The following is a 27,991-nucleotide window of genomic DNA, read 5'->3' on the forward strand; positions in this document are numbered from 1 at the left end:
ATAAGCTTCCAATTTGCAAGGTATTGGCCACCCTTAGAGTCCAATACCGACTTGTATGCAGATCTTCAATTTTTTGTTCCTACCCAAATATTCCTTGATGACACCATTGGTTTTATTGTATTGTGCATGAGTACAGTTTGTTCATGGATGGGACTTAATCAGCTTGTATTAAATGTTTAAAAGATACCAGATTCATTCTAACTGCACTCATCCATCAATACTCTTTGATGGGATTGCTATCCCAATTCTCTCTGAAATTCATAATTTCTTTTTTTTTTTTTTTTAGACTCTGTTTTCTTTTAAACAACAGTTGAAATAGATAAAGACAGTATTTCAGTAGTTGGGAATGCTTTCTAAACTGAAAGGACTGCTGAGTGAACCAAATCTTCATACCCTACTTTGACTATTTAAGTAGCAAAAGACAGTATCCAAAAGTACACGAACAAAACAGCAAAAAGACGCACAAAAGGGCCTTCAATAGTGGAATAATGGAGAGTCCTTTAATTCAATAAACCCGACACAGGCCGTGTTTCAGCACAAACTGCGCCTGCTTCAGGGGTCAAGTAAATACTCTCAGCAAGGGCCAATAAAATCCAAAAAGGACCATTCAAAATTGTACTGCATTGTAATTAGCAGCAAAACAAAACTCGTTCTTACGCATCCAGGGCTTCCAACAAACTGTCAGAAAGGGCAGCCCATGATGTGTCCATTGAAATAAAGGACTTTCCATTGTTCCTCTATTGAAGGCCCTTTTTCTGCTTCTTTTTGCTAATTTGATTATTGTAATGCTTTGCTTTACAGATGGCCCAGAATAACATGGCATGTAAATTATCAAGTGTTGCATGATTTGAGCACATTACTCCTGTTAAAAAGCTTATACTGGCTATTAAGATCTTGGTGTTGATTCAAAGGATCCTGAGTAACGAAGCACCTTTACTTTACACATTTATAGACCACCTTGTCAGTTACAATTAATGAATAAAAGCCTTCTTGATGTCCCTTCAATAGATCGAATATGCAGACCTACGTGTGAGGAGTTTCTCTGTTGTGAGGTCAGAACTATGGAATTCACTTCCTCAAGCGTTAAGGGAAATCACATCACAGTTATTCTTTTTGTGAAACTATACAAACAAATAAAGCAAACACTGGGCCTTCAGGATTGAGAAAAATGTAGTCCTTTATTTGACACGGGCCGTGTTTCGGCGTATAAACGCCTGCATCAGGGGTCAAAGGACTCCTATAGGTCAGCTAATTTACTAGTAAACAAGGATGTGGAATGAACAATCAGGATATATTTCCCACTGTTTGACCAGCTCGTTTGTAGAACGCCTTCAGCTGCGTAAACCGCCAAAAGTATGGCACGTTTTACCTTAATGAGGTACTGCAATCCCCCCCTGCAAAGGAGTGGAGGAGTGGCCTAGTGGTTAGAGCACCAGTCTTGCAATCCAGAGGTGGCCAGTTCAAATCCCACTGCTGCTCCTTGTGATCTTGGGCAAGTTACTTAACCCTCCATTGCCTCAGGTACAAACTTAGATTGTGAGCCCTCCTGGGACAGAGAAATACCCAGTGTACCTGAATGTAACTCACCTTGAGCTACCACTGAAAAAGGTGTGAGCAAAATCTAAATAAATAAATACATTTGAGCTATGCTAATTGCAGTGATTTTAAATGCAGTCAGAAGTGTATGTCTTATTTTATTTGTCTCATTCTTGTTGCTTATGTTGTGATATTTTTTATTATTATAAATGTAATTTGTTAGTTGCTTAGAATTTGAAATAATGTGGGATATAAATGCTGAACATAAATAAATAAACAATTAAATAAATAAAGTGCTCCAAGAATCACCTGGCACAGGCAAATCGAGGCTGAAGCAAAATGGCTCCACCTTTCCATGGATGATGTTACTGCAGCTGCTCAGGACTGACTGCATTGGAAAAGACTCACTACTGATGCCCCTAAGCACCCAGGGGTCCACCCTACTGGTGCTGGAGCATTGACCTGACTTGAATAATGAACCTTATAGCTTTCTTAATGGCTGCTATGTATGGTGACACCTAATGACTGAACTGTGTAGTTTGCTGCTGGTTGCTTTGAGTACTGCCAACTAGTGGTGGAGAAGCATGGTCCCACCCTGGTTAAACTTTAGAATCTGTCCTTTGAAATCTCTTGACAGTGACAGCTAATGGTTATATATATTATAACACTTTGTTTCATTATATTCTTTCTGAACCAATATGTTTGGGAAGAAGTCCCTCCAAACCATCCCCACCCTCTCCCCTCCAGAGACACACACAGAGTTAACACAGATACAAACGCACAAACAATGGGGTATAAGAATTCCAGAGACCATGCTCACGTACTTTCTCTACATGTCAAATATAAAACTCAATTAATTTCTCTACAGTTCATATCATCATGTAGTAATAAGAGATAAAAAGAACATTTTTAGTTTCTATTTTCAGAGCCATTTACTTGTATGGATTTATACATGGAAATGGTTTGTTATTAAATTGCCTGGACTTTATGCAGGTAATTTCAAAAAGCTTGATCTGTTTATAAAGAGTGCTTTATATGCAGAAAATATTTTCATAAAATAGCACAACTGCATATCTGTGTAAATGTACATGCACAGGAAGTGCGCTGGCATTCACATAATCTGCATGCAGACACGTCCAGGCACATAAAATTGGGTGGACTGGATTAATTAATTTTATATACCGCGTCTTACCAAAGTGTTAAAGCAGTTTACAAACATAGCATAATGTATAATTTCCAGCTGCAAAACAAAACATCCCATAAAAAACAGAAATAAATTAATGCTACATTACATAAAACTTTGTTGACATAGCCAAGGTTTTACAAGTTTACAAAAACCCAAATAAGAAGCAACATCACAAATCTCATTCAGTAAAGAATTCCAGAATACAGGCCCTGAATAAGAAAACACTCTGTTCCTTCTAATTGAGAGCCTTATCACATCACATCAAGAGCAGGAAGCTGTAACAAGCCTTTTTGAGATAAATAACCATTGAGGGATGTATCTTTTTAACTTGTCCAAAAGTTAACTTGGAAGTTCCAAGTGAACTGATTTATAAACCAAACACAATAATTTGAATGTAACTCGAGCCATTACTGGCAGCCAATGCAATTGGTGCAAAACCAGCATAATATCTACTTCCAGTTATTAATCTAGCCACAGTGTTTTGCAATGCTGTGATATACATGTGTATTTTATAAAATATGCATGTATATGCACAGATTATATACATATATTTACACCTTTGGAGCAGGTGTAAATTTTATCATCGTTTCTGCACTGTTGGGGCTGGATCTGATAAAGGCACAGAGGTGCCTAGACTGCCTTTATAAAAAGGCTTGAAACGGGCACCTTTTTGGACTCCTCACACAGGTGCACTGTTATAAAATCAGGCCCCATGAGGGTAATTTTATAACAAGGCACACAAGCATGTATTTTCTGCCTGGTTTATAAAGGCACCAGTTAGGCAGCTGTAATGATACTATCCTATCTGTGGAGAATTTTCAATTGATTTACCCAAGTAAATACCAATTAATTAATCTAGCTTAAAAGGCTTCTTGAAAACTGTCTACCTCTAATGGTGCTAAAAGTACCTGGTGGGTTAAGGGGATGCATTCCTGAGAGAGTACTTAGGCAACAATGCACACAGATTATATTTTCAAATGCAGGCATGCTATTTCCCAGTCAAAGCTGGCCTGTAAAAAAGGAGGTGAAAAATCTGTAGGTCTGTTCAACCTGTGAGCAATTTTCAAAGGGAACATGCCCATAAATGTTACACCTGGATGTGCTGTTTTGAAAATGACTCCTTATATGAAATTAACTGCAGGGAAACAGCAGAAATTCTTGCACCCATTTCTAGTATATTCATAAGACAAAAGATTTACTGAATTTAAATCCAATTTGATTTAAATGAAAAGTCTGATTGATTTCTGTATATTTCCAATTGTTTTGACCAGAAATAAATCAAGTCAAGTTACAGTAGAAGGCAGCAGAAGATGACCAGCAGTGAATGAAACGTCACAAACCTAAGAAAGTAACTACAATACAATGTAATTCAGTGCCATTAATGCTCAACCATGGAGCCTCAAGACGCTTATGATTCAAGCAACGTTTGTGCTCACCTGTTGACTTTTTAACCTCCGCGTTATACAGGTGGGGCAGTGTACTGTAAATCCAAAAAACAGAAAGTAACATACATTTGGGAACATAAGAGTCATATTTTTGGCCTGGAATTTAATAGGACTGATCATTTCCTGACATAAGGGCTCCTAAAATGCACACCTCAGCTCCAACACTTGTTTATTTAAATATTATTATCCTCTTGTTAAATAATGCAATTTATTTAAAAAAGTTCTACAAGCACTGAATGCAAGAAAAAGACAGGCATAGAAAAAGCTGTTTGTAGAGATTTTATTTTAAAAAAGCAACAACTGACAAACAAACTGTGATGCAAAGAGTACTAAATAGCAGGAAGGTAAAAATATTCCATGAAAGAAGCAATTTGGAGTTTGCAGATTAAAGACTGACAATATGAAGTGAACACAGCTTTGTACTGCGAGCTCTGCAGCCTGGGTAGTGCGAGCTGTATGATATATAAGCACAATGTGCTTTTCTGACAGAGATATCCCATTCATATCAGAAGTTTAGAAGAGGCCCAATTTTAGGGTGCCGGCTCTGCATGCTGCTATCATCCCTGTTTTCAAAAGTTCCATCGTTTCCTTCTTCACCTAGGCAGAACAAAACAAGAAGCACAAAGATCACGGAAAATCAGTACTATCCCCATTATGAAGGCAGGCAACATGCAGCTGAGAAAGACCAGGAGAAAGGAGTTTTGGTCCTACCTCCCTCACCTTAATCTCTGTATTCCATCAGACCCACCTATAACACCTACAGTGGTGGAAATAAGTATTTGATCCCTTGCTGATTTTGTAAGTTTGCCCACTGACAAAGACATGAGCAGCCCATAATTGAAGGGTAGGTTATTGGTAACAGTGAGAGATAGCACATCACAAATTAAATCCGGAAAATCACATTGTGGAAAGTATATGAATTTATTTGCATTCTGCAGAGGGAAATAAGTATTTAATCCCTCTGGCAAACAAGACCTAATACTTGGTGGCAAAACCCTTGTTGGCAAGCACAGCGGTCAGACGTCTTCTGTAGTTGATGATGAGGTTTGCACACATGTCAGGAGGAATTTTGGTCCACTCCTCTTTGCAGATCATCTCTAAATCATTAAGAGTTCTGGGCTGTCGCTTGGCAACTCGCAGCTTCAGCTCCCTCCATAAGTTTTCAATGGGATTAAGGTCTGGTGACTGGCTAGGCCACTCCATGACCCTAATGTGCTTCTTCCTGAGCCACTCCTTTGTTGCCTTGGCTGTATGTTTTGGGTCATTGTCGTGCTGGAAGACCCAGCCACGACCCATTTTTAAGGCCCTGGCGGAGGGAAGGAGGTTGTCACTCAGAATTGTACGGTACATGGCCCCATCCATTCTCCCATTGATGCGGTGAAGTAGTCCTGTGCCCTTAGCAGAGAAACACCCCCAAAACATAACATTTCCACCTCCATGCTTGACAGTGGGGACGGTGTTCTTTGGGTCATAGGCAGCATTTCTCTTCCTCCAAACACGGCGAGTTGAGTTCATGCCAAAGAGCTCAATTTTTGTCTCATCTGACCACAGCACCTTCTCCCAATCACTCTCGGCATCATCCAGGTGTTCACTGGCAAACTTCAGACGGGCCGTCACATGTGCCTTCCGGAGCAGGGGGACCTTGCGGGCACTGCAGGATTGCAATCCGTTATGTCGTAATGTGTTACCAATGGTTTTCGTGGTGACAGTGGTCCCAGCTGCCTTGAGATCATTGACAAGTTCCCCCCTTGTAGTTGTAGGCTGATTTCTAACCTTCCTCATGATCAAGGATACCCCACGAGGTGAGATTTTGCGTGGAGCCCCAGATCTTTGTCGATTGACAGTCATTTTGTACTTCTTCCATTTTCTTACTATGGCACCAACAGTTGTCTCCTTCTCGCCCAGCGTCTTACTGATGGTTTTGTAGCCCATTCCAGCCTTGTGCAGGTGTATGATCTTGTCCCTGACATCCTTAGACAGCTCCTTGCTCTTGGCCATTTTGTAGAGGTTAGAGTCTGACTGATTCACTGAGTCTGTGGACAGGTGTCTTTCATACAGGTGACCATTGCCGACAGCTGTCTGTCATGCAGGTAACGAGTTGATTTGGAGCATCTACCTGGTCTGTAGGGGCCAGATCTCTTACTGGTTGGTGGGGGATCAAATACTTATTTCCCTCTGCAGAATGCAAATAAATTCATATACTTTCCACAATGTGATTTTCCGGATTTAATTTGTGATGTGCTATCTCTCACTGTTACCAATAACCTACCCTTCAATTATGGGCTGCTCATGTCTTTGTCAGTGGGCAAACTTACAAAATCAGCAAGGGATCAAATACTTATTTCCACCACTGTAATTCCCCTCTGAGAAAATCATGTCATCTTCTCCGGCATCTCTTTCAAATTTCCCATTGCCATTCCTTTTGTTGCATTGGAAACCATTTCAAAACCAAGGCAAATTTATTTGTGCATTGTGGCTACTGAGTTCAGTTACATGGTAGCCATGGTGGGTTAGATACTGCACATAAGGAAAGTCACTTTACTATATGTTTCTTGCTTTTCCTTTATATTCTTTTGGAATATACATTTGAAAAGTGAAAATTAGAAAAAAAATTGACTTTAATTTTCATTTTCCCCCATCTCCGTTGTGATGCACAGGTACCAAGGTTCAGCCTTAAAGAGGCAGCAACACTGAAGTCTTACTGGTCAATATTCAGTTGGCAGCAGTCAGTGTTTTTTTTTTTTTTGGAATGCTGACCACCACAAGCAGAATTAGACACTAATATTCGATAGCAGGCTATGTCTGGGCATCAGCACTGAATTTCCAGGGCCGTTTATGCAGGTCTCAGCTGATATTCAACCAGGACCCAAATAAGGGGAAGAAGGTGCCAAAGGTGCCCTTCCACCCTTTCCCTGAAGACAAAATGCCCCCGACTAGGTCCGCACCCCAGGGGCGTAGGCAGACCTGGCATTTTGGGTGGGCCCAAAGTTAACTTGGGTGGGCCCTTCCGACCCCCTACCCTTACCCCTGTACATACATACAATATAGTGTTTTTTTTAATGACTCAGCATCTGCCCATTTCTCTCTGAACCTCCTCCCCCGGTTCTACCTCAGAGCTGTTGCCCATCGCAATTCCTATAGGCAACCTACGCCAGCTCTGCAGGCTTCTTCTACCATGTCCCCAGCAAAGAAACAAGAAGTGACATCATTGAGGGCAGGACATGACAGAGAGATGCCTGCAGGGCTGGCAAGGGATGCCTATAGGAATTGCTGCCGGCAGTAGCTCTGAGGTAGACCTGGGGGGGGGGGGGCGTTCTAGAGAGAGATGGACAGATGCCAGGCCACGAGTGGAGAAGAGGAAAAGAGAGTAGTGAGGCCTCATGTGCTGCTGATTGGGTGGGCCTGAGGCAAGAATGGGTGGGCATGTGCCCACCCAGGCCCACCCTTAGCTACGCCACTGCCGCACCCCCCTTAGGCTGCTCCAGGCCTACCTATGCCAGCCCTAATGGTCTAGGGGGTCCTAAAGGCAGGAGCAATGCCCACTTGCTTCTCCCTATTGCGGCTCCAGCTTCAAAATGGCTGTAACCACTAGAGGTTGCAGCAGCCATTTTGAGGCTGCAGGCCCAATGGGCCAGAGCTGCAATGGGCAGGAATGAGTGAGCATTTGCTCCTGCCCCTAGGACCCTAGACCACCAGAGCTAGCAAAGGTAGGTTTGGGAGGGCCTATAGGAGGTTGTGGGCCTGGTCAGGTACTTCTTTGTCTTGGGGGTGGGGGGTGGGGAGGAGGCACTAGGAATCCCTCAAACTGCCATCTGGAAGTTAACCGTGCACTGGATGATTTTCAGACCAGTTAGCTCAGCAGCTAAAGTTAGAACAGTCTTTTTGTTGCTAACCGATTAAATACTAACTCCACCCAGGCTTTGCCCACAGACTACTCCAGCATTAACTGGACACTGCAGGGACGATTAGTGTTGATATTCAGTGGCACTGTCCAGTTAGGTGCTGCAGAATATCAGTGGATATTCGGCTCAATTAATTCAATATGACTATCAGGCCCTTAAATGCTTCCAACAGCAAGTAGAACAAAGAAAACTCATTTATGTAAACATTGCAGCTAGAAGCAACCTGTTTGAGAGGATCCAGAATTCCAGGGCCTGAGCTAACACTGCTGCTCTGATTAACTGAAGAACTTAAGACTTTTAACAGTAATTAAAAAAAAAAAAATCAAAGGAGGAAGTGAAACCGCATCTATGCATGGACTGTATTGTATTTTTCAACTTTTGCCCTATTCAAAATTATTTCAATTATATTGGCTTGAGGTAATTTTGAATAGGATAGAATGCCCAAACCATGCTCCACCCTGTCCACATCAAATCTGGACCCAGCCAGTGAGTTGTCTGGAAGTTTGACAGAAAGACAAATGAAAGAAATCAGCTCCACATGTTGAGAAGTGCCAAAACAAAAACGACAGCATTTTACCTCAGGGATCTCCATCATTCTCCTCAACTTCTGATCTCTCCAGTTCCAATCAAAGATGAGACACTTCAGAGAATCTAGAGTGAGGCCATCTGAGGACACCAGAAGCAACAATTACAGGAGGCCTCAGGATTTAATTGTCAATTTTCAATACCTTTGCTATCTAAAACTACAGTGGACAAAAGGCCTTAAATTTTAGTACACAAAATGTTTACTTCAGTAAATTAGTGTGAAAATGTATGCAAGACCCTAAACTCAACTCTGATGGCTTCAGTGCAACCCATGGGATACATAGCCACATCAAAACACCCCATTTTGTAAATGGGTCCAGGACTCTTAGCCCTACTACTTGATCATAGTCTTCCTAATTTGAAACATAACTAGTATAAAAATATATTTCTTGAAGCCTTCTACTTGTCTGTAAGCTCCATGGGGCAGGGACGCTCCCTTAGATGTATCATACATGCTATATGTATGTGTTGTAGTACTATAGAGATGATAAGAATTAGATTACTTCAAAGAATCAAGTTTGGAACTCTTACAGCTTAGAAAACTTCTGGAGCAATCTCAGAAGACTCCCTGGTGACTAAATAAGAGTAGTCTACAAGTTTTAAGGAAGCTGTCAGCCCTCTCAGTCACTAGTTCTGATGGAGCTAGAAAGGAGTAATGCATAAACCTCTAAAAGTGAGAGTAAAGCCAGTGGCGGTGGGTGCGGTCCGCCCCGGGTGCACGCCACTGGGGGGGTGCCGCGCGCCTGTCAGCTCCGCTCATTCCGTGCTCCCTCTGCCCCGGAACAGGTTACTTCCTGTTCCGGGGCAGAGGGAGCATGAAATGAGCGAAGCCGACAGGCGCGTGGCACCCCCCCAGCAGGTAAAAATGCACCCGGGGGGGGGGGGTGTCCTTTTGCCAGGGGGGAGGGGGTGTCCTTTCGCCGGGGGTGGGGTCACACTGCACCCAGGGGGGGGGGGGGGCGCATCGGCGATCCGCCCCGGGTGTCAGCCACCCTAGGAATGTCACTGAGTAAAGCCCTGGTACCAGACCTCAACCCCTTCTGTCATCACAGGTTCTCAAATCTCATTCACCAATGAATCAGCCCATGACAACTAGGAACAGAGGCACTTCCTTATGTATCTGCACAGTGCTATATACATTTGGTAATAATCCAGAACAGGAAGCTTCAAACCCAGGGTCCCCACAGGCAGGTAGGATTTCAGGAAATCAACAATGAATATGCACAAGATAAATTTGCATACACTGGAGGCTCATCATATGAAAATTTATTTCATGCATGGTGATTATCCTGCTGTGGAAGCAAGTATAAGTACTAGTCTGGTGGGCCACTCCATGATGAAAGATGGAGTGGGTAGAGGGAAGACGGAAGACAGAAGAGGAGTCAAGTCAAATAATAGTCATGCCTAGCTCCTGCTTTAGCTGCTAAACCCAAAGCATCTCACAAAAATGTTGATATCTAGCTAGAAGTTCTGTAATTTCTTGCCATTTATTCAGGAAGATCAAGGCCTGTCCTGGGAATATTTTGTCATTACAGCAAAGGCATGCTTTGTGCTTTTGGTCACCTTCACTCATTCATCTCTTGTTCTTTATATATCATGATAGTCCCAGAAACACAACAGATGTCAGCGAAAAGCACCATTTGGTCCACCCAGTCTGCCCAATTGCGCCTGTCTGCCATGTGGTCAGGAATTCTGGGAATTAATATTCCTGTCATACCTTCGCGTCTCATTCATCCTCTATAGCCTCAGAGCACAGAAGCCTCTTAATCAACTTATTCCATTGATGTGAGATGTGGTGCCAGAGAAAACTTATCTTCTCCAATCCAAAGCAATGTATCAGAGCTCATGGTTTAATGAACTATGTGAGTCAGTGTTCTATTTATATTTCATTGTTAACAATGAAAGCATGTCTTTGTGATGAGTCACTTCAAGAATACGGGACTTGAGTTGCTTATGGATGACTGCAGTATGGCTTCCAGGCTATATCTGCTTTGTTCACAGCTAGAAAAAAAAACCTGTCTTTATACACATTTTGAAAATTCAAAATATGAAATCAGAAGAAAAGCAAAGTATTTCTCCTTCAGGACCACGGCAATGAATATCACCACAGTGAGCTAGTACTTTCATTCTGGCTTACCCTAGTTTCCTACCTTGTTCTATGAGTGCTTTTATCCTCGCTGGTGTCCCCACGCCCAGGTGAATGACACCCTTCTCCAATGATTTCATTTGCTCTTTTATCTAGTCCAGTTGGAAGAAAAGTTACAACGAATAAGGTGTGATTTACACATATAAAAATATTTGTGATTTTCAGTAGAATTCTGTACTACAAAACCATCTCCCACTGATATTCTCTAAATTCACAGTAAACCCATCTAAAAACTTTCATTGATAAAATGTTAAACAAAGACTGTGAATACCACATATATTTGAAGAAGATCCTTGCTATAGCGTAAGAACTGTAAGGTTTGACAAGCAGCAACAACATCACAAAACATGACAAACTATGCTTATCTTGTGTATGAAATTAAAGCATATCTGTGCTTTTTCTTTTGGCAGAAAATTGAGAAAGATACAGAGAATGGCAGGGCCACTATTTGACAGATGCTGGATGATGAAGGTGGTAGAAAAGTGCGAGACGAATCTTCTACAGCTCTACTCCATCCTAGGCACGCACCTGCCAATACTGGATTCTGGTTTATTCAGGTGTTCAAACTTTGCTTCTACTCAGTTTTAATCTGGCTCAGATTCCTTTACAAAAACTCACTGATGATTGGTTCGATCATATGCAAATATTTGCAGGTTTGAAGTATTCTGAGACAATGAGAATCTTTGAACTTATTCTGTAAATATTCACATCCAAACTGGGTCAAAGAAGATTCAAGGGGGCACATATAGAGAGTGGATTTTGGGCCTACCTGAATCTGACCTGATCCTCTGCAACCCTGCCTTCTGGTCTGAATAGGAGGACAGCGTTACCTGAACTGATTATCTGATCCCTGGGTCTAACATGGATATCCCTATTACCTGGATCTTCAACTTACCTTTATGTGCTTGGCAAATAACTTGAGAACTTTGCTATTTCCGTTAAAGGCAGTCAGTAACCTGAAGGAACAGGGGACAGGAAAGAAGGCTTTAGTATACTAGAGGACTGGTGACAAGAGCATACAATGTTATAGTTTTGACATTCAGCTAAATCACGGTTCACATTACCGTTATTAATTAACATAGGCGCGACAGTCATTCAATGAACATACTGAGCCTAGTGGTTAGTGCAGTGGGCTGAGAACCTAGGGAACTGGTTTAGATTCCCACTGCAGTTCCTTGTGACTCTGGGCAAGTCACTTAACCCTCCATTGCCCCAGTTACAATACTTAGATTGTGAGCCCACTAGGGACAGAAAAAGTACCTGCGTATAATAAATATAAACTGCCTTGATTCTACCAAAGAAAGGCAGCATATCAAATCCCATTACCACTAACCATTATTTAGCTGGGGCAGCTACTGTTTAAGTTAAGCGCTGGCTAATGTAATATGTATATTTTGTGTCACTATCCATTTAGATAGTGCTACGGAATATATCCAATAAGGGGTGGCTGTGCCAGCAGCTATGCATTTAATTTAGGCCTGCTACTAAAGTAAAGAGGAAAGTAGGAAAGTTAGGCGATTAATATTGCTGTTAATGGTTAAATGCAGCTCAGCCTTCATTCCTCCCCAGTGCCAGTCCCTTATTATATGGATAAAATCTGGTAGGCCAATATCTAAGCCCCATGCTCAACATTTTTTCTTTCAAATGCCTGTTATGGCATTTAAAGTTTTTGGGTATATTCAGCTCTACCATCCACAGAAGTGATGGCACTGAACATATATATATAGGATGAAGAGAGTAGAGCTCATAAAAGCTGGTTGGAAACCTATTTAGACCAGTTAAAAAGCCTCACCTACAACCACATTGTTGCTCTACATGTCTACATATCCAAGTGGACTAACACAACAACTAAACTGTTGATATCATCATGTTATGCTAGTAACACAAATACCAAGGATCTGCAAGGACAAAACTCATGAGTAGATGTATAATGGAGGACAGGGACTTACTTAATGAGCTCCAGGGCCCGGTGGGCCGAGCTGCAGACCAGCAGCAGCAATGGGGACTTCTTCGCCTGGTGGTTCTTACACAGCTTTGTCCACTTGGGACAGACTGAAATAAAATGCATCAAAGAAATCCCTTAAATAAGCTACACAGACATGTAAAATTTGCCTAAGCACTAGTCTGTAAATACATGTACATCTTACACAGATAGGCCTACAAATGGTAGGACTCATGTATGCATGTAAGTTATAGAATACTATAAATTGTATGTGTATATTCGAGTATTTACATCACCTCTATGGCTGGCATATCTGCTCAGGCTTAAAATTATACAAAAGTATGTCACCTGTTACGCTAGTATTCTATGAAGCATCTACTTTCCTTTATAGAACAGGGGTCATGTAGGTGTCTTCTAGGTGCATAAATATAGTTACAATACACTGCAACAAAATTGTCCCCTAAGAACCCTAGGACATGGGTGTTGTTGTTGGCATCATAAAATCCCAGTGGTACTGAAAACAACTCTGCTCAGGGAGAGCCACAGTCTAAATTTTAAATTGCGTTCCAAAGTTCCAGGTCTGCCAGGGTCAGCAGTATTGCTGAATATGAAAAAGTGCAAAAGCAAAAAGAATGGAAAAAATATTGACACAGTAAATGTTGTACTTACTTTCTTTTAAGTACGAAGACAACGTGTGTGTGAGGTCATTAGATGGGAGAAAGCACGCATCTAAAAATGATTTTAAAAAGACAGACAATACTTCAGTTGTAAGTGTGAAACTGTCTTCCATAAATTGACATGTCTGTACCTTGGTCAAAGTGCTGCCTACAACCAATAAAAGTAGCCTTTCCTTAGACGGCCCACTTTACAGCACTGTCCTTTTAAGCGGTGAATAAAACATGTTTTCATGCAAGGGACCAGATTTATCAAGCTCTTTTTCCAAAAGCTCACATTGGGGAAAATCGTTTAGTACATCTGGAGGGGCATAATCGAACGGCACCAGCCAAATCAATGGCCAACCATCTTCGGGGCCGGCTCCGCAAAGGGGTGGAAACCGTATTTTCGAAATACGGTTGGGGCCGGCTAAATCAACGTTTAGGTCAAATATTGAGATTGCCAGGTGTAGAGCAGATGGCCGGCTTCGGTTTTCAGCCATAATGGAAACCGGACCCGGCCATCTCAAACCCAGCAAAATGCAAGGCATTTGGGCTTGGGAGAAGCCAGCATTTCTAGTGCACTGGCCCCCCTGACATGCCAGAACACCAACCGGGCACCCTAGGGGGCACTTCTAAACATTAAAAAAAAAAACAAAATAGATCCCAGGTGCATAGCTCCCTTACCTTGGGTGCTGAGCCCCCCAAATCCCACTCCCCACAACTCTACACCATTACCATAGCCCTAAAGGGGGGCACCTACATGTGGGTACAGTGGGTTTTGGGGGGGGGGGGTTTGGAGGGCTCAACATTAACCACCACAAGTGGAACAGGTGGGGGGGGGGGGATGGGCCTGGGTCCACCTGCCTGAAATGCACTGCACCCACTAAAAACTGCTCCAGGGGCCTGCATACTGCTGTCATGGAGCTGGGTATGACATTTCAGGCTGGCATACAGGCTGGCAAAAAACTTTTTTTTAAAATTTCTTTTGGGTGGGAGGGGGGTTGGTGACCACTGGGGGAGTAAGGGGAGGTGATCCCCGCTGCCTTTCGGTGGTCATCTGGTCAATTGGGGCACTTTTTGGTGACTTGGTCCTAAAAATAAATGGACCAAGTCCAGCTGGCGAAATGCTTGTCTGAGCCGGCCATCTTTTTTCCATTATAAGGTGAAGCCGGCCATCTCGTAACCATGCCCCACCCCACCCCCGTCTTCGCTACCCTACCAACACGCCCCCTTGAAGGCTGGCCGGCGCCGCGACGAAAAAGCAGTTGGGGCCGGCCAAAATCGGCTTTCGATTATACCGATTTGGCCGGGATCAAGAGTTCGCCGGCCATCTCCCGGTTTGTATCGGAAGATGGCCAGCGATCTCTTTCGAAAATAAGATGGCTGGTCTCTTCTGTACTTTGGAAAACCTGAGACAGTGGTGTTTAAATGCTGGTCATATAAAAATATGTGAATGTATTCATGAATATTAAGGACATCATCATAAGTCGAGAAGAATTCAGAAAAACAGAGAGAAAAAAAAAAGAGGGACTGAAAGTACAGTGATCATTTGTTGAGAATGAGAAAGGAAGAATGAAAGAGATAGGTGGGTGGCATAGCCTTGTAGTCCCTTTGCTAATCTGCATTCCCAGAACTTTTATTTATTTATTTACTTTATCAAAATGTACAATTCTATATCTCCATTCAATAACAAGAAATTAAAGAAATAAATTTACAATACATAAACAATAAAGAAGGAAAGAACTAACAGTTACAATCTTCATCCCCAAGAAAAAAGGAAAATAGATCAAGATGGAAAGGAAATTTAAAAAAAGAAAACATCTATAACATTCTGTTATCCAAAATAATCCACCCTAGCCTGCCTCAGCGTGTATATAGGACTATACAACAATATCAATATCCTTTTTAGCCAAAAGAAAATCTTTCAACTGTTTGGGATCAAAAAATTGAAATTGTTTACCTTGACAAATTATAAAACATAAACAGGGAAACTTAGGGCCATGTTTACTATGCAGTATTATAGGCGTGTTAATGTTTTAACGCGCGTTAACCATGTACATGCCTACAATATCCCTGTAGGCGCGTTAAAAACACTAACGCACCTTAGGAAACAGGGCCCTTAAGCACAAAAGTAGCACCCAAAGCCTGCACCCTAGACCAGTAGGCCAGGAAGGCCTTGTGTCTCATCTGTGTCTCTTTTGATAAATCAGGAAAAATTCGTACTTTTGATCCCAAAAACAGTGTCTCGAAAGCATTCCCAGGTCTTAACAAATAATTTTCAAACAGTTTAATCATATATTTTGGTATAGCCAAGGAAAGAATTTTCCAAAGCCTTTTACACAGATAAGCAGCTGTTTACTTATGTAAAAAAAAAATGAAAATTGCCTTCACCTCTCTGTGGGTAAAAGTGTCCATGCTAATCCCAGTGCAACAACCTGTACCTAACAGAATTGGTGCAGAGGACGGCTAGGTGAAGGGAAAGTATATGTGGTGCTTCCATTTTGAAAGTCCATGTGTACATTCCACAGATACAAATGTACACAGGTGCACTGTACCAACTATTCATACCCAATGAGATTTTTAAAGAGCTCTGTTGTTAGTTTAAAAATTGATAATAACCAATCTACAACTTAGTGAATCAAAATGATATTTTTACAAATTAAATTAATTGACAAACATGCAGATTGATTAAGAGAAATCAATTAAAAACAGGTGGAAGTAAACAATAACTGCTTGTTGCACCCTAGATTTTGTTTTCTATATGCTATACGAAGGAGGTGATAGTACAGGTGGGGCTGATGATATCTGAGAATTCGGTAACACAGATGAGTTTGGTGGAAGACGGGGATAATATGATGTATGACGCTGCTTATCAAACTTTTTTGGCTGTGACCCCATGATCACGGTCAAATAAAATTGTGTGACACCCCCCCCCCCCCCAGGAAGGTGTAGAGAAATGATGCACCTATGGGAAGTCCATCTAGGCTGTGACTCAAACGCAGGTTTTGTGACTCTATTTAGAGTCCCAACCCACAGTTTGGGACGCTCTAATGTACGGGCTTCGTGGAAGATGGGGATAAAATGATGTAGGAGACTTGGTGGCAGGAGGGTATTACATAATATAAGTGTTTGGTGGAAGATGGGGATGAGATAATATAAGGATTACTTGTTGGCATGTTTAGTAACAAACATATTATCTTCAAGTGGAATAAGCTGATCTGGTCTGAGTGCTTTTTTGGGTACATGCTGTATTTCTGAACAATTTCTAGTCAATAGTTACCATACCTATTCATTAATGACTACATTCTAGCAGGGTTAAATACCTCCTCCAAGAGACCCAGACTGTCCGAGAAAAACTGCACTGGCTTCCGATCAAAGAACGTATTACCTTTAAAATCTGCACCCTGGTCCACAAACTTATCTACGGCCAAGCCCCAGGATACATGACAGACCTCATAGACCTACCAAACAGAAACATAACCAGATTATCTCGAACATACCTAAACCTCCACTACCCAAACTGCAAAGGACTTAAATACAAAGCAACCTATGCATCCAGCTTCTCCTATATAAGCACGCAACTACGGAACGCACTGCCAAAAGCTGTAAAAACAACCTGCGACCTTCAGGAAATCACTAAAAACCAACCTGTTCAAAAAGGCATACCCTTCCGACCCAACATAAATACTTACACCCTGCAACACAGCGAAACCAAAGCTCACAATGGACACTATATAACCTTTTCTCTCCTCGATCCCCATTGTACCTGAAACACATGTACCATTATTCAACCACTATATCACCTTGTATTTGTTTCTCTACCAGACTTGGCGAATGCCTTTAAGGTACTACGTAAGCCACATTGAGCCTGCAAATAGGTGGGAAAATGTGGGATACAAATGTAACAAATAAATAGAGAAAAGATGCTGGGCTTGGTGGATTTTTGCTCAAAACCAGTGTGGCATTTTTCCTGTGGACCAGAAAGGCGTCTTTGCTGTTAATGATACATGTTCTCTCTCCTGCTATGGGATCACTTCATCGCACTCTCCTTCCTTCCCTCACACACAGACACTCACACACTCTCTCTCATTTTCATAAATGGCTAAATACAGATATCAACCCAGTAACACTGAGGTGTGTAAACTATCAGTTTGCAGCATCCTTCTGACAAAAGCTTCTTCAATGGAAGTGGTTAATATCTTGTGTTTTCCCTGCATACTGGGAGAATATCTATCAGGGGCTGCAGGAGATGTGTTTTCCTCCAGTTTTACAAACATAATCCATTCAGACTTAGGTCAGCATACAACTCCAGAGTTTCCTCATTGAGATAAAAGTAGACAATGAGGATTCATGAGCATAAAAAAAAATACCCTTGTCACCGAAGAGGCAGCAGAGGTTTCTTGCGATCTGGGGGGGGGGGGGGGCTTATTTGAACAAAGTCTCACCTGCAGCTCAGAGAATTTTGAATAGATTCTCGCTGGGTCATTGAGGATGGCCGAACAGGGGGGACCAGGCATCACAGGGAAGGGCTAGGGTGTTTGGGATTTGGGGATAGAGAACATTTATGGGTAGGTCGGACTTGAAGGGTAAAGGTCAGGCCTACACACCAGGGATCAATACCTTGAGCGTTATTTATTTTTTCTCTTCACTTGGTGGGGGGAGGGCATTGGGGAGTGGGTTGGGGGGGGGGGGGGAAAGAAAAAATAGGGAGGAACGCGATGACGAGGAGGTATAATGGACCTTCTGGAGACAGTTGAGGTTATTCTGCTGGGATCGTTAGTATTTGTTTCCAGAGCCTATGTAAGATTGTAATGTTTGATTATGAGTAGTCCTCAATCAAAATTGACTCAAGTTCAACATAAAGAATATAAATATAAAGAAAGAAGCATCAAGTAGCAGGAGATTAAGGAGAAATTAGATCTTACCTGCTAATTTGCTTTCCTTTAGTCCCTCCGGACCGGACCAGGATTGGACAGTATTTTCTCGGTTCTTGGATCGTCAAGCTTTGGCTTCGTATTCATCCTAAAGAGTTGATAGAACATGGGAGGGGCCTGGTCCGGTCCGGAGGGACTAAAGGAAAGCAAATTAGCAGGTAAGATCTAATTTCTCCTTCCTTAGCATCCCTCCGGACCGGACCAGGATTGGACTGTTGGGAAGTACCAAAGCAGTAATCTTACGGGAGGGACAGACATTGAGAATGTGGTAGAGTCCCTGAAGACACCCAAACTAGGATGAATACGAAGCCAAAGCTTGACGATCCAAGAACCGAGAAAATACTGTCCAATCCTGGTCCGGTCCGGAGGGATGCTAAGGAAGAAAGGATTGCAGTTTATTCAGCAAGATAATTACAGTTGAAAAGTTATTAAAGGAAATGTGTTTAAAATGCTGAACATAAATTAGAGGGGCGGGTGGAGATAAAATGTTAAAAGTTTGATGACTGAATGTATCATTTTGTCCTTACTGAGTACTTTTTCCTATTTGAATCTTTGTGTACTCATATTCTTTATACTGACATCAATAAAAAATGTTGAACCTTACAAAAAAAAAAAAAACCACTGTCTTTGTAGAAATGCAGATAAGGAGCTAATTCGCTTTAGAACTGGAAGGTGAACATCACATCTGAAATGGAAAGAGAACCAAGGGCACCTTTGAACTCTCTGTGGTACAAATTAACTTCCCACACATCTGAATACGTCACTGTACCTGGCAGCATCAGTTCTTCCATTTCAATCACTGTTCGTTTGTTCTCAAAGTGCTGAACAAGCATTCTTTGTAGGTCTGAGGGGACCCCAGGTTTAGGATCTGATTGTGCCAGAATTTCAGATATCTTCTTCTAAACATAAAAAGAAAAAGAAAATGATAAGGAGTAAAAGATTAGTGAGAAAATGTCATAATGAAAAATGACCCAATATGGGGTAAAGCAGTACATTCCTTAAGCAGAACATTGTACTTAGTACTAGTACATTGGTAATTAGTGCGAGTTTACTGTGTCTGATTTACATATACATTGCATTGTCATGAAATAATCAAGTACTTGATTACAGCCTCAGTGTTAAATTATTGCTAATGGTCTACTATGTACTAAGGTAATACAAGGGTGCCACTTGCATCTGCATTGAAATATAAGTGGGACTGATTGCTGTAGCCAGTTCTCCCCACTGGGAATGGCAAGGGAAGCAACTGGTGAGTTGAAAGAGTATATAATTTGAGGTGTTTTGGAGGGAAAGTGGTCTTTGTCTCCTTTCTGCCAAGCTTCCAAGAGGGAGCACAGCACTTCTGAGGTTGCTAGGGTCCTAGGTGCTGACCAAGCTCTGGACCAAAAACAAAAAGAGAGTTTTGCCTCCTTTTTGCCTGAAGAACATCAAGCGGTTAGGGTGTAAAGCTATGATTCATGTAGGATTGTACAAGCTGCAACTTTTTCCTGGCAGCCTATGACCAATGGCAGAGTTACCCTGGGGAAGAGAATGTGCAGCTTGTGAGTGGTGAGCTAAAAGCCTATAGCTAGTGGAGAAGTGTCCTGGGAGATAGAATATAGAACAAGCATTTGACTTGCCCAAAGAGTCCTGCTTTCTGTTACTAACCAAGACCTCGGCACTGAAGCCCTAACCTTGGATTACTTAATTGTTTTTCCAGCCTCACCACTTCTTTAAAGTAGAGTAGAACTCCCCACTGTCCCACTCTTTACCCCTGACATGCAAAGTCCTCTAAGTCTCCATTCTGGTACCTACTCTTTTTATTTTATTTATTTATTTGTTGCATTGGTATCCCACATTTTCCCACCTATTTGCAGGCTCAATGTGGCTTACAATTTCCATCATGACTTATGCCATGTCAGAGTACAGATACAATTGGTAATATATATAGAAACATGGATGATATAATGAACAATCAGGTAAAAAAGGGGAGAATATGCAATTAGTATCACATATTGAACATGAATTACATGATAAATTAGGCAGTACTATATAGGGAGAAAATAATCCGATTGTTAAGTAGATGATGAAGAATTACGGTTCCAATTATCCATCATTATGGTATGGCATGTTAAAGAGATGTGTTTTCAGTGCTTTACGGAAGTTAATTAGGTTGTGAATTATTTTCAGGTCAAGTGGTAAAGCATTCCACATTTGCGAACTGAAGTATGAAAAGCTGGATGCATGTATTACTCTATATTTTAGACCTTTACAGCTGGGGAAACGAAGATTTAGGAATGTGCGTGCTGATCTTTTAGCATTCCTGGGTGGTAGGTCAATGAGGTCTAACATGGCATCACCGTGAATTATTTTATGCACCAGAATGCATATTTTGAAAGTTATACATTCTTTAAGAGGAAGCCAGTGTTTTTAACATCTTCTTGCCCTCCCCCTTGTTTTGTTAATTCAGCATTTCAATATTAGCTGTTACTTCTAGGGACACAGCTTATGGGCTGCATTGACACAATACCTCAGACCTCACCAACTGAAATGCATGCCTAAATGTTACTGCTCAGTGAATCCACTCAAGTCTGAGGCTATACTGATTAGCAGGAAATTTTTAAAAAAGCTAATTTATCACATCTCCATCTACTCTTGCAACACCTATCCCCTTAAAAGAGACAGTAACCCACTACCTCAGGATTACTCTAGCTTCCCAAATGACCACTGCCCCTCATGTCTCATTTGTAGTAAAACAAAAAAAAACCCAAAACAATAATAAAATCCACCTTCCCCATTTGTATTTAGAAAGGAAAGCCCTTCTGACTCTGTTAAATGCCCTAGTGCAATGGTTTTCAACCCAGTCCTCAGGGACCACCTGGCCAGTCAGGTTTTCAGGATATCCGCAATGAATATGCAAGAGACGGGTTTGCAAGCACTGCTTCTTGGTATACAAAACTCTCTCATGCATATTCATTGTGGAAATCCTGAAAACCAGACTGGCCATGTGGTCCTTGAGGACTGGGTTGAAAAGCACTGCACTAGTGCTTGACTATGACAATGCACTCTTTGCTGGTGTTTCAGGAGTGGTAACGAAGCACTTTCAACTCAAACAAAACACTACAGCCAAACTTCTATAAAGGCTCACAAGCACAGCTGTGTGGAGGAGTAGCCTAGCGGTTACAGCACTGGGCTAACAAACACAGAAGCCCGGTTCAAATCCCACTACTTCTCCTTGTTTATCTTGGGCAAATCAGTTAACCCTCTATTGTCTCAGGTACAAACTTAGATTGCAAGCTCTCTGGGGACAATGATATACCTACTGTACCTGAATGTAACTCACCTTGAGATACTACTGAAAAAGTGTAAGTTAATCTAAAGAAATAAATATACCTCTCCTCATGGAGCTTCTTGTCATCTTCAGGACTAAATTTAAAATCCTAGTGTTGACTTTCAATGTCTTCCTCACTGAACACTCCAGGCACTTAGAAGATCTCCTCATTATGTAACATAGTAAGTGACAACAGATAAAGACCTGATTGGTCCATCCAGTCTGCCCAACAGTCACATTCATTATCAATTCAAGATGTAAAACAACAATGAATGCATTTCCCAGTATTCTCTCTAAGATCTTCACAACTCAATCTATTAGCCATTTCTTCTCCCACTGGGATTTGGCTAGTTTCCAACCATTTTTGGTCTTCAGTTACATGGTACCTAATCTTTGAAACTCCATCTGACCTACATAAGAGCAAATCTTAATATTTTTAGCTTTCATTTCTGGACTAAAAACCTGGCTCTTTGAACAGGTGTTTGATCTGACAGAAGGACCTGGGCAATAAACTCACATGTTGACTTGGCCTTCCATCAGCATGGTTAGAGCAGTAAAGGAAGGTGTTATTTAGTTGCTATCTAGCTGCTTCTTTATTTTTCTCCTCTCATGATTTTTCCTCAATTTTAACTTTGTCTCTGCTATTCTTTCCCTCTTTCCTGTAAGTCTAATTGTTTTGATGATGTATACTGCTCAAAAATCAGTTTAGCAAGCAAACCTCTTCTGGGGTGCTAAAATGGCTCTAATGCTGTAACTAAAATGCACTAGATTAATGACAACTTGTACCACAGACATGAGAATCTGGAATCACATCTTGAAAGCTTCTTTTAAGCAATGGAAGAAACACCTGAATAAAATGACCCAAATGAAAATGCAAAAGGAGGCATGATTGGCCTCTGCCTGGCAGCCAAGCCTTCTTTTCTTGTAACTCACAGTAGTAGCAATTCCTCTCTCTCTCTCTCCAATCTACAGAACTAGGTAAAACAAATACAGTATGCCTACCCTTTGTATGACAAATATCAATATAAATACTGTTTTTCTAGTAAGCTCTTTAACAGATATACTTTTACCTTCTTTCTTTTTCTTTTTTTCTTTGTGTTTTCCTTTTCCCCTTCTGGAGGTGTCAAAAAACCTTTGGAAGGCTGCAAAACAAGATTGGTCAAGGAATAGTTGTTATTTTGAATGAAGACAACATACACATTATGGTCATAACCCAAGAAACACTTAAAAAACGCAGCAATGCCTAATGATTAATGGAACATAGTGGTGAACAGTTGTCAATCAAAACATTGGTGTGAATGGTCCCTGAGACTGGTATGCTTGGGGCTTCACCCCACTGAGCATGGCCTGATAGAGTAAACATGATGAGAGAAGCCCTTCCAAAAACTTGGTAACGCTGATGTTACCAGTTTAATAGGTAGAAGTAACACTTCTTTTAGAATTACTTCAAGAACCAGATCAGAATTGAAGTCAGATAAGGTAAAATACCAAACGTAAATGACGTAAAGTCTACAGCTGACTCCGCCCTGCAGAGTCCTTCAATCTAGTCTAAATAAAAACATCCCTATACCTAAAACACTTTCAGAAAGACAGTTCAACTAGAATTACTGAACTAAAATTGGATCTGCTTCCACAACACGAAAGGCAGGCCAACCATGCTGGGATCTGAACCTGTGCATCTCAGGTTCATGCTGATGCTGTACATACCAGATCCAGCTTTATTACTTTATTTATGGAGGTTGTTCATAATGTGAGTGCTTGACAAACAACATGGTAAAAACCTAACCCGTTCTTGGTTGTTAGCTGTACAACAGTCAGTACTCCTCAGGACATCTCACTGAGTTATATGCACTGATCTTTGCTTTTTGGTTTTCTAGACATGGATCATGTAGGTAACCAATATTCCTTCTAAGTTGTGTGGGAGTCCTCTGGCTGCGTTCCTGATGGCGAGAGATTGTGCTTCAATATTGCGCTTTCAAGGCAAGTGTCCTAGGAGTCCATAAGAACCTGCCTGTCCCTTGTGACTGAAAACACAACATTGAAAGACCAGCCCCCACTGGCAGGAATACATCAAAGAACTCTCATATAGTTTAGAAGGAACACTGCAGGTAACAGACAGAACACAGGAAAGGCCAGGGTGTAATAAAGAGGTTGTTTTCATTTATTATGGATGATCACTATCTACTTTGCTATCAGGTTTACCGTTCATTGAGAGAGCAATCACTTATAAATGTATAAAAAAAAGGATATACAAAAGTGCTTTTTATTTTAACTTTATATTTAATAAGTTTCCAAAAATCAAATCATATACAGCTAATATGTAAGTTCTTTCTTAAAAAAGATTTTGTGCTAACAGATACATTTTTGTTGGAAAACATGCAGGTTTATTTTCGAAAGAGAAGGGCGTCCATCTTTCGACACAAATCGAGAGATGGGCGTTCTTCTCCAAAGGGTCGCCCAAATCGGTATAATCGAAAGCCGATTTTGGGCGTCCCCAACTGCTTTCCGTCGCAGGGACGACCAAAGTTCCCGGGGGTGTGTCGGAAGCATAGCGAAGGCGGGACTGGGGCGTGCCTAACACATGGGCTTCCTTGGCCGATAATTGAAAAAAAGAAGGTCGTCCCTGACGAGCACTTAGCCGACTACTTGGTCCATTTTTTTCTTGCAACCAAGCCTCAAAAAGGTGCCCAAACTGACCAGATGACCACCGGAGGGAATCAGGGATGACCTCCCCTTACTCCACCAGTGGTCACTAACCCCCTCCCACCCTAAAAAAAAACTTTAAAAATATTTTTTGCCAGTCTCTATGCCAGCCCCAAATGTCATAGCCAGCTCCCTGACAGCAGTATGCAGGTCCCTGGAACAGTTTTAGTGGGTGCAGTGCACTTCAGGCAGGCGGACCCAGGCCCATCCCCCCCACCTGTTACACTTGTGGTGGTAAATGTGAGCCCTTCAAAACCCACCAGAAACCCACTGTACCCACATGTAGGTGCCCCCCTTCACCTGTAAGGGCTATGGTAGTGTTGTACAGTTGTGGGGAGTGGTTTTGGGGGGGGGGTTCAGCACCCAAGGTAAGGGAGCTATGCACCTGGGAGCAATTTCTGAAGTCCACTGCAGTGCCCCCTAGGGTGTCCGGTTGGTGTCCTGGCATGTGAAGGGGACCAGTGCACTACGAATGCTGGCTCCTCCCATGACCAAAGGGCTTGCACTTGGTCGTTTTTGAGATGGGCGTCCTCGGTTTCCATTATCGCCGAAAACCGGGGACGACCATCTCTAAGGTCAACCTAAATGTTGAGATTTGGGTGTCCCCGACCGTATTATCGAAATGAAAGATGGATGCCCATCTTGTTTCAATAATACGGGTCCTGCGAGGACGTCCTCAGGAAAATCTGGGCACCCTGTTCGATTATGCCCCTCATGGTATTCAGCCAAAATTTATCCATTTAGATTTAGGAGGGGCCAGGGATGTTCTTAGGGTGGTGCCAAAATGTAACCAGGTAGTGGCTATTTTCAGTTGTTACCCTGATAAATTTATCCATTTATGGGGGCCTGTACAAATAGTCACACTAACTTGAATGAATCACCTGTGCATACATTAAACCAGATCATGGATGAACATTCCTGGGGATGTTTAGAGCTAGGTTTGGAAATAAAATTATTATTATTATTTATTGCATTTGTACCCCACATTATCCCACCTTTTTGCAGGCTCAATGTGGCTTACAGAGTGTTGTTATGATGCAATCATTACATGATTTTAAATACAGTCGATAATAGGCTGAAGGTAGGTGTTGTGAGAGGTGTTTTTGATGCACCTGAGTAGTTTGAGGAATGATTTATTAATGATGTCTTTAGTAGGCTTTGTTGAAGAAATATGTCTTCAAAGATTTGCGAAAACTGGTTAGATTGTCCATATTTTTCAGGGCCATGGGTAATGCGTTCCAGATCTGTGTGCTTTTATACGCAAAAGTAGTAGCTTATGACTGTTTGTATTTAATTCCTTTACAGCTGGGGAAGTTCAGATTGAGGAATTTGCGGGCCGATCTTTTGGCGTTTCTAAATGGTAGGTCCACTAGGTTTAACATATAGAGTGGGGCGTCTGCGTGGATGATTTTGTGGACGGTTGTGCAGATCTTGAACTCAATTCATTCCTTGAGTGGTAGTCAATGTAGTTTCTCTCTTAGAGGTTTCGCCCTTTCGTATTTAGTTTTTCCAAAGATGAGTCTGGCTGCGGAGTTCTTGGCTGTTTGGAGTTTTTTTAATGGTCTGTTCTTTACAACCTGTGTACAAAGTGTTACAGTAGTCCAGATGACTTATTACTAATGACTGTACTAGGGTACGGAAGATGTTTCTTGGGAAAAAAGGTTTTATCCTCTTGAGTTTCCACATCGAGTAGAACATTTTTTCGTTGTATTCTTCATGTGGGTATCAAGTGTGAGGTATCGATCAATAGTGACTCCAAGAATTTTCAGATTTTCTGAGATAAGGAGTGTGCAGTATGGTGTGGTTATGGTAGGGTAATTATTTGTGTTGTATTGGGAAGTGAGAACTAGACATTGGGTTTTTTCTGCGTTCAGTTTTAACTGGAATGAGTCCGCCCAAGAGTGCATAATTTGGAGGCTCTGGTTGATCTCGTTGGTTATTTCATTTAAGTTCCTTTTGAACGGGATGTGGATCGTGACATCATCCGCATATATGTAGGGGTTAAGGTTCTGATTGGCTAGAAGTTTGGCTAGTGGTATCATCATAAGGTTGAAAATAGTTGGCAAAAGGGGGGATCCCTGAGGAACTCCACATTCCGGTGTCCAAGGTGGTGATCTGTCATTATTCGTTGTTACTTGGTAGGATCTGGTGGAGAGGAATCCTTTGAACCATTTGAGAACTGGGCCTCCGATTCCAAAGTATTCTAACAGGTGTAGTAATATTCCGTGATCTACCATGTCGAAAGCACTAGACATGTCGAGTTGTAGTACGAGTATGTTCTTGCCGGTTGCAATTGTTTTTTTGAATGAATTCATTGCATACACTAGTACAGTTTCAGTACTATGATTTGATCTAAATCCTGATTGAGACTCATGTAGAATTGAGTGTTTGGTTAGGTATTCCGTGAGTTGTTTCGTCACTATGCCTTCCATCTACATGTGCTGTTTTGAAGCAAAAATCTGCCTACAGCAAAAGCAGGTTCACAGTCTGTGGCTCGTCTGTACCTGTTAGAATTAGGTACAAAGCCCGACTTTGCACTTAGATGTACTTTTTGAAAACTACCCTTACAATATGTAGGGTAGGTGCAAAGGTATTAAATGCCCTAGACACACCTTCAGCTTTGCTCCTCACTCTCCCTTGATTAAATTTCAAGCCCCCAAGCCACTCTTGGATTTTGATTATTAAACTCCACAGTCGTGATCACCCCAATACTATCCCTCCTGAGAAATCCTATTGTACTCTATGCATATACTTTATAAAATGCACATATACAATGCAACTTCATCCCTGCATCGCTCAAACTATGGCTCTGGGAATGCCTATGCATAATTGCCTGATTTAGGGCTCCTTTTATTATGGTGCCCTAATAGATTTACTGTGTGCTAATGATTAGTGTGCGCTAAATGCTTCGCAGCTTACTGTATACCTATGGCTACACGGCACTTAATACACACTAATTCTTTAGTGTGCACTAAATCCATTAGTGAACCTTAGTAAAAAAGAGCCCTAGGTATGCAAGATCTTATTTCTGCATATACTTGTCTGGGCAACTTTATAAGTGATGTTTTGTGTGTAAAACATGCTTTATCCATCAGATTCTATATAGTACTACTACTACTACTACTTATCATTTCTATAGTGCTACTAGACGTACGCAGCGCTGTACACTTGAACATGAAGAGACAGTCCCTGCTCGACAGAGCTTACAATCTAATTAGGACAGACAAACAGGACAAACAAGAGATAAGGGAATATTAAGGTGAGGATGATAAAATAAGGGTTAGTAGTTAAAAGCAGCATCAAAAAGGTGGGCTTTTAGCTTAGATTTGGACGGCCAGAGATGGAGCTTGACGTACTGGCTCAGGAAGTCTATTCCAGGCATATGGTGCAGCAAGATAAAAGGAACGGAGTCTGGAGTTAGCAGTGGAGAAGAAGGGTGCAGATAAGAGAGATTTACCCAGTGAACGGAGTGCAATTTAAGCTGCGCACGCAAATACAGTTCTATTCTGTATTTGCATGCAGAACTTAATTAGTTAACAGGCCAATCAGCGCTGATAATTGCCAACAAGCAATTATTGACACTAATTGGGAATAATTAGAATTTTCATGCACATCTGACTAAGCGTATTCTATAACGTGATGCACC

General features: G+C 41.6%; 1 protein-coding gene across 5 annotated transcripts in view; it reads right to left on the bottom strand.

Annotated features, from left to right (window-relative positions):
• Positions 1-4,444: 4,444 nt before the first annotated feature.
• The window catches only part of CMSS1 (cms1 ribosomal small subunit homolog), a 488,636-nt gene continuing 465,089 nt past the window's right edge, over positions 4,445-27,991 (bottom strand). For all 5 annotated transcript variants that reach the window (XM_030204064.1, XM_030204063.1, XM_030204065.1 and 2 more), the window contains 8 exons: positions 22,713-22,784; positions 19,102-19,231; positions 13,412-13,471; positions 12,750-12,852; positions 11,696-11,756; positions 10,805-10,892; positions 8,647-8,735; positions 4,445-4,764 (listed from right to left, as the gene is read on the bottom strand). In XM_030204064.1, coding sequence (XP_030059924.1) covers positions 4,681-4,764; positions 8,647-8,735; positions 10,805-10,892; positions 11,696-11,756; positions 12,750-12,852; positions 13,412-13,471; positions 19,102-19,231; positions 22,713-22,784 — 687 coding nt within the window. In that variant the 3' untranslated portion in view covers positions 4,445-4,680. The remainder of the gene's footprint in view (positions 4,765-8,646; positions 8,736-10,804; positions 10,893-11,695; positions 11,757-12,749; positions 12,853-13,411; positions 13,472-19,101; positions 19,232-22,712; positions 22,785-27,991) is intronic.

This window comes from Microcaecilia unicolor, chromosome 5, assembly GCF_901765095.1.
Source record: "Microcaecilia unicolor chromosome 5, aMicUni1.1, whole genome shotgun sequence".
Taxonomy (NCBI): Eukaryota; Metazoa; Chordata; class Amphibia; order Gymnophiona; family Siphonopidae; genus Microcaecilia; species Microcaecilia unicolor.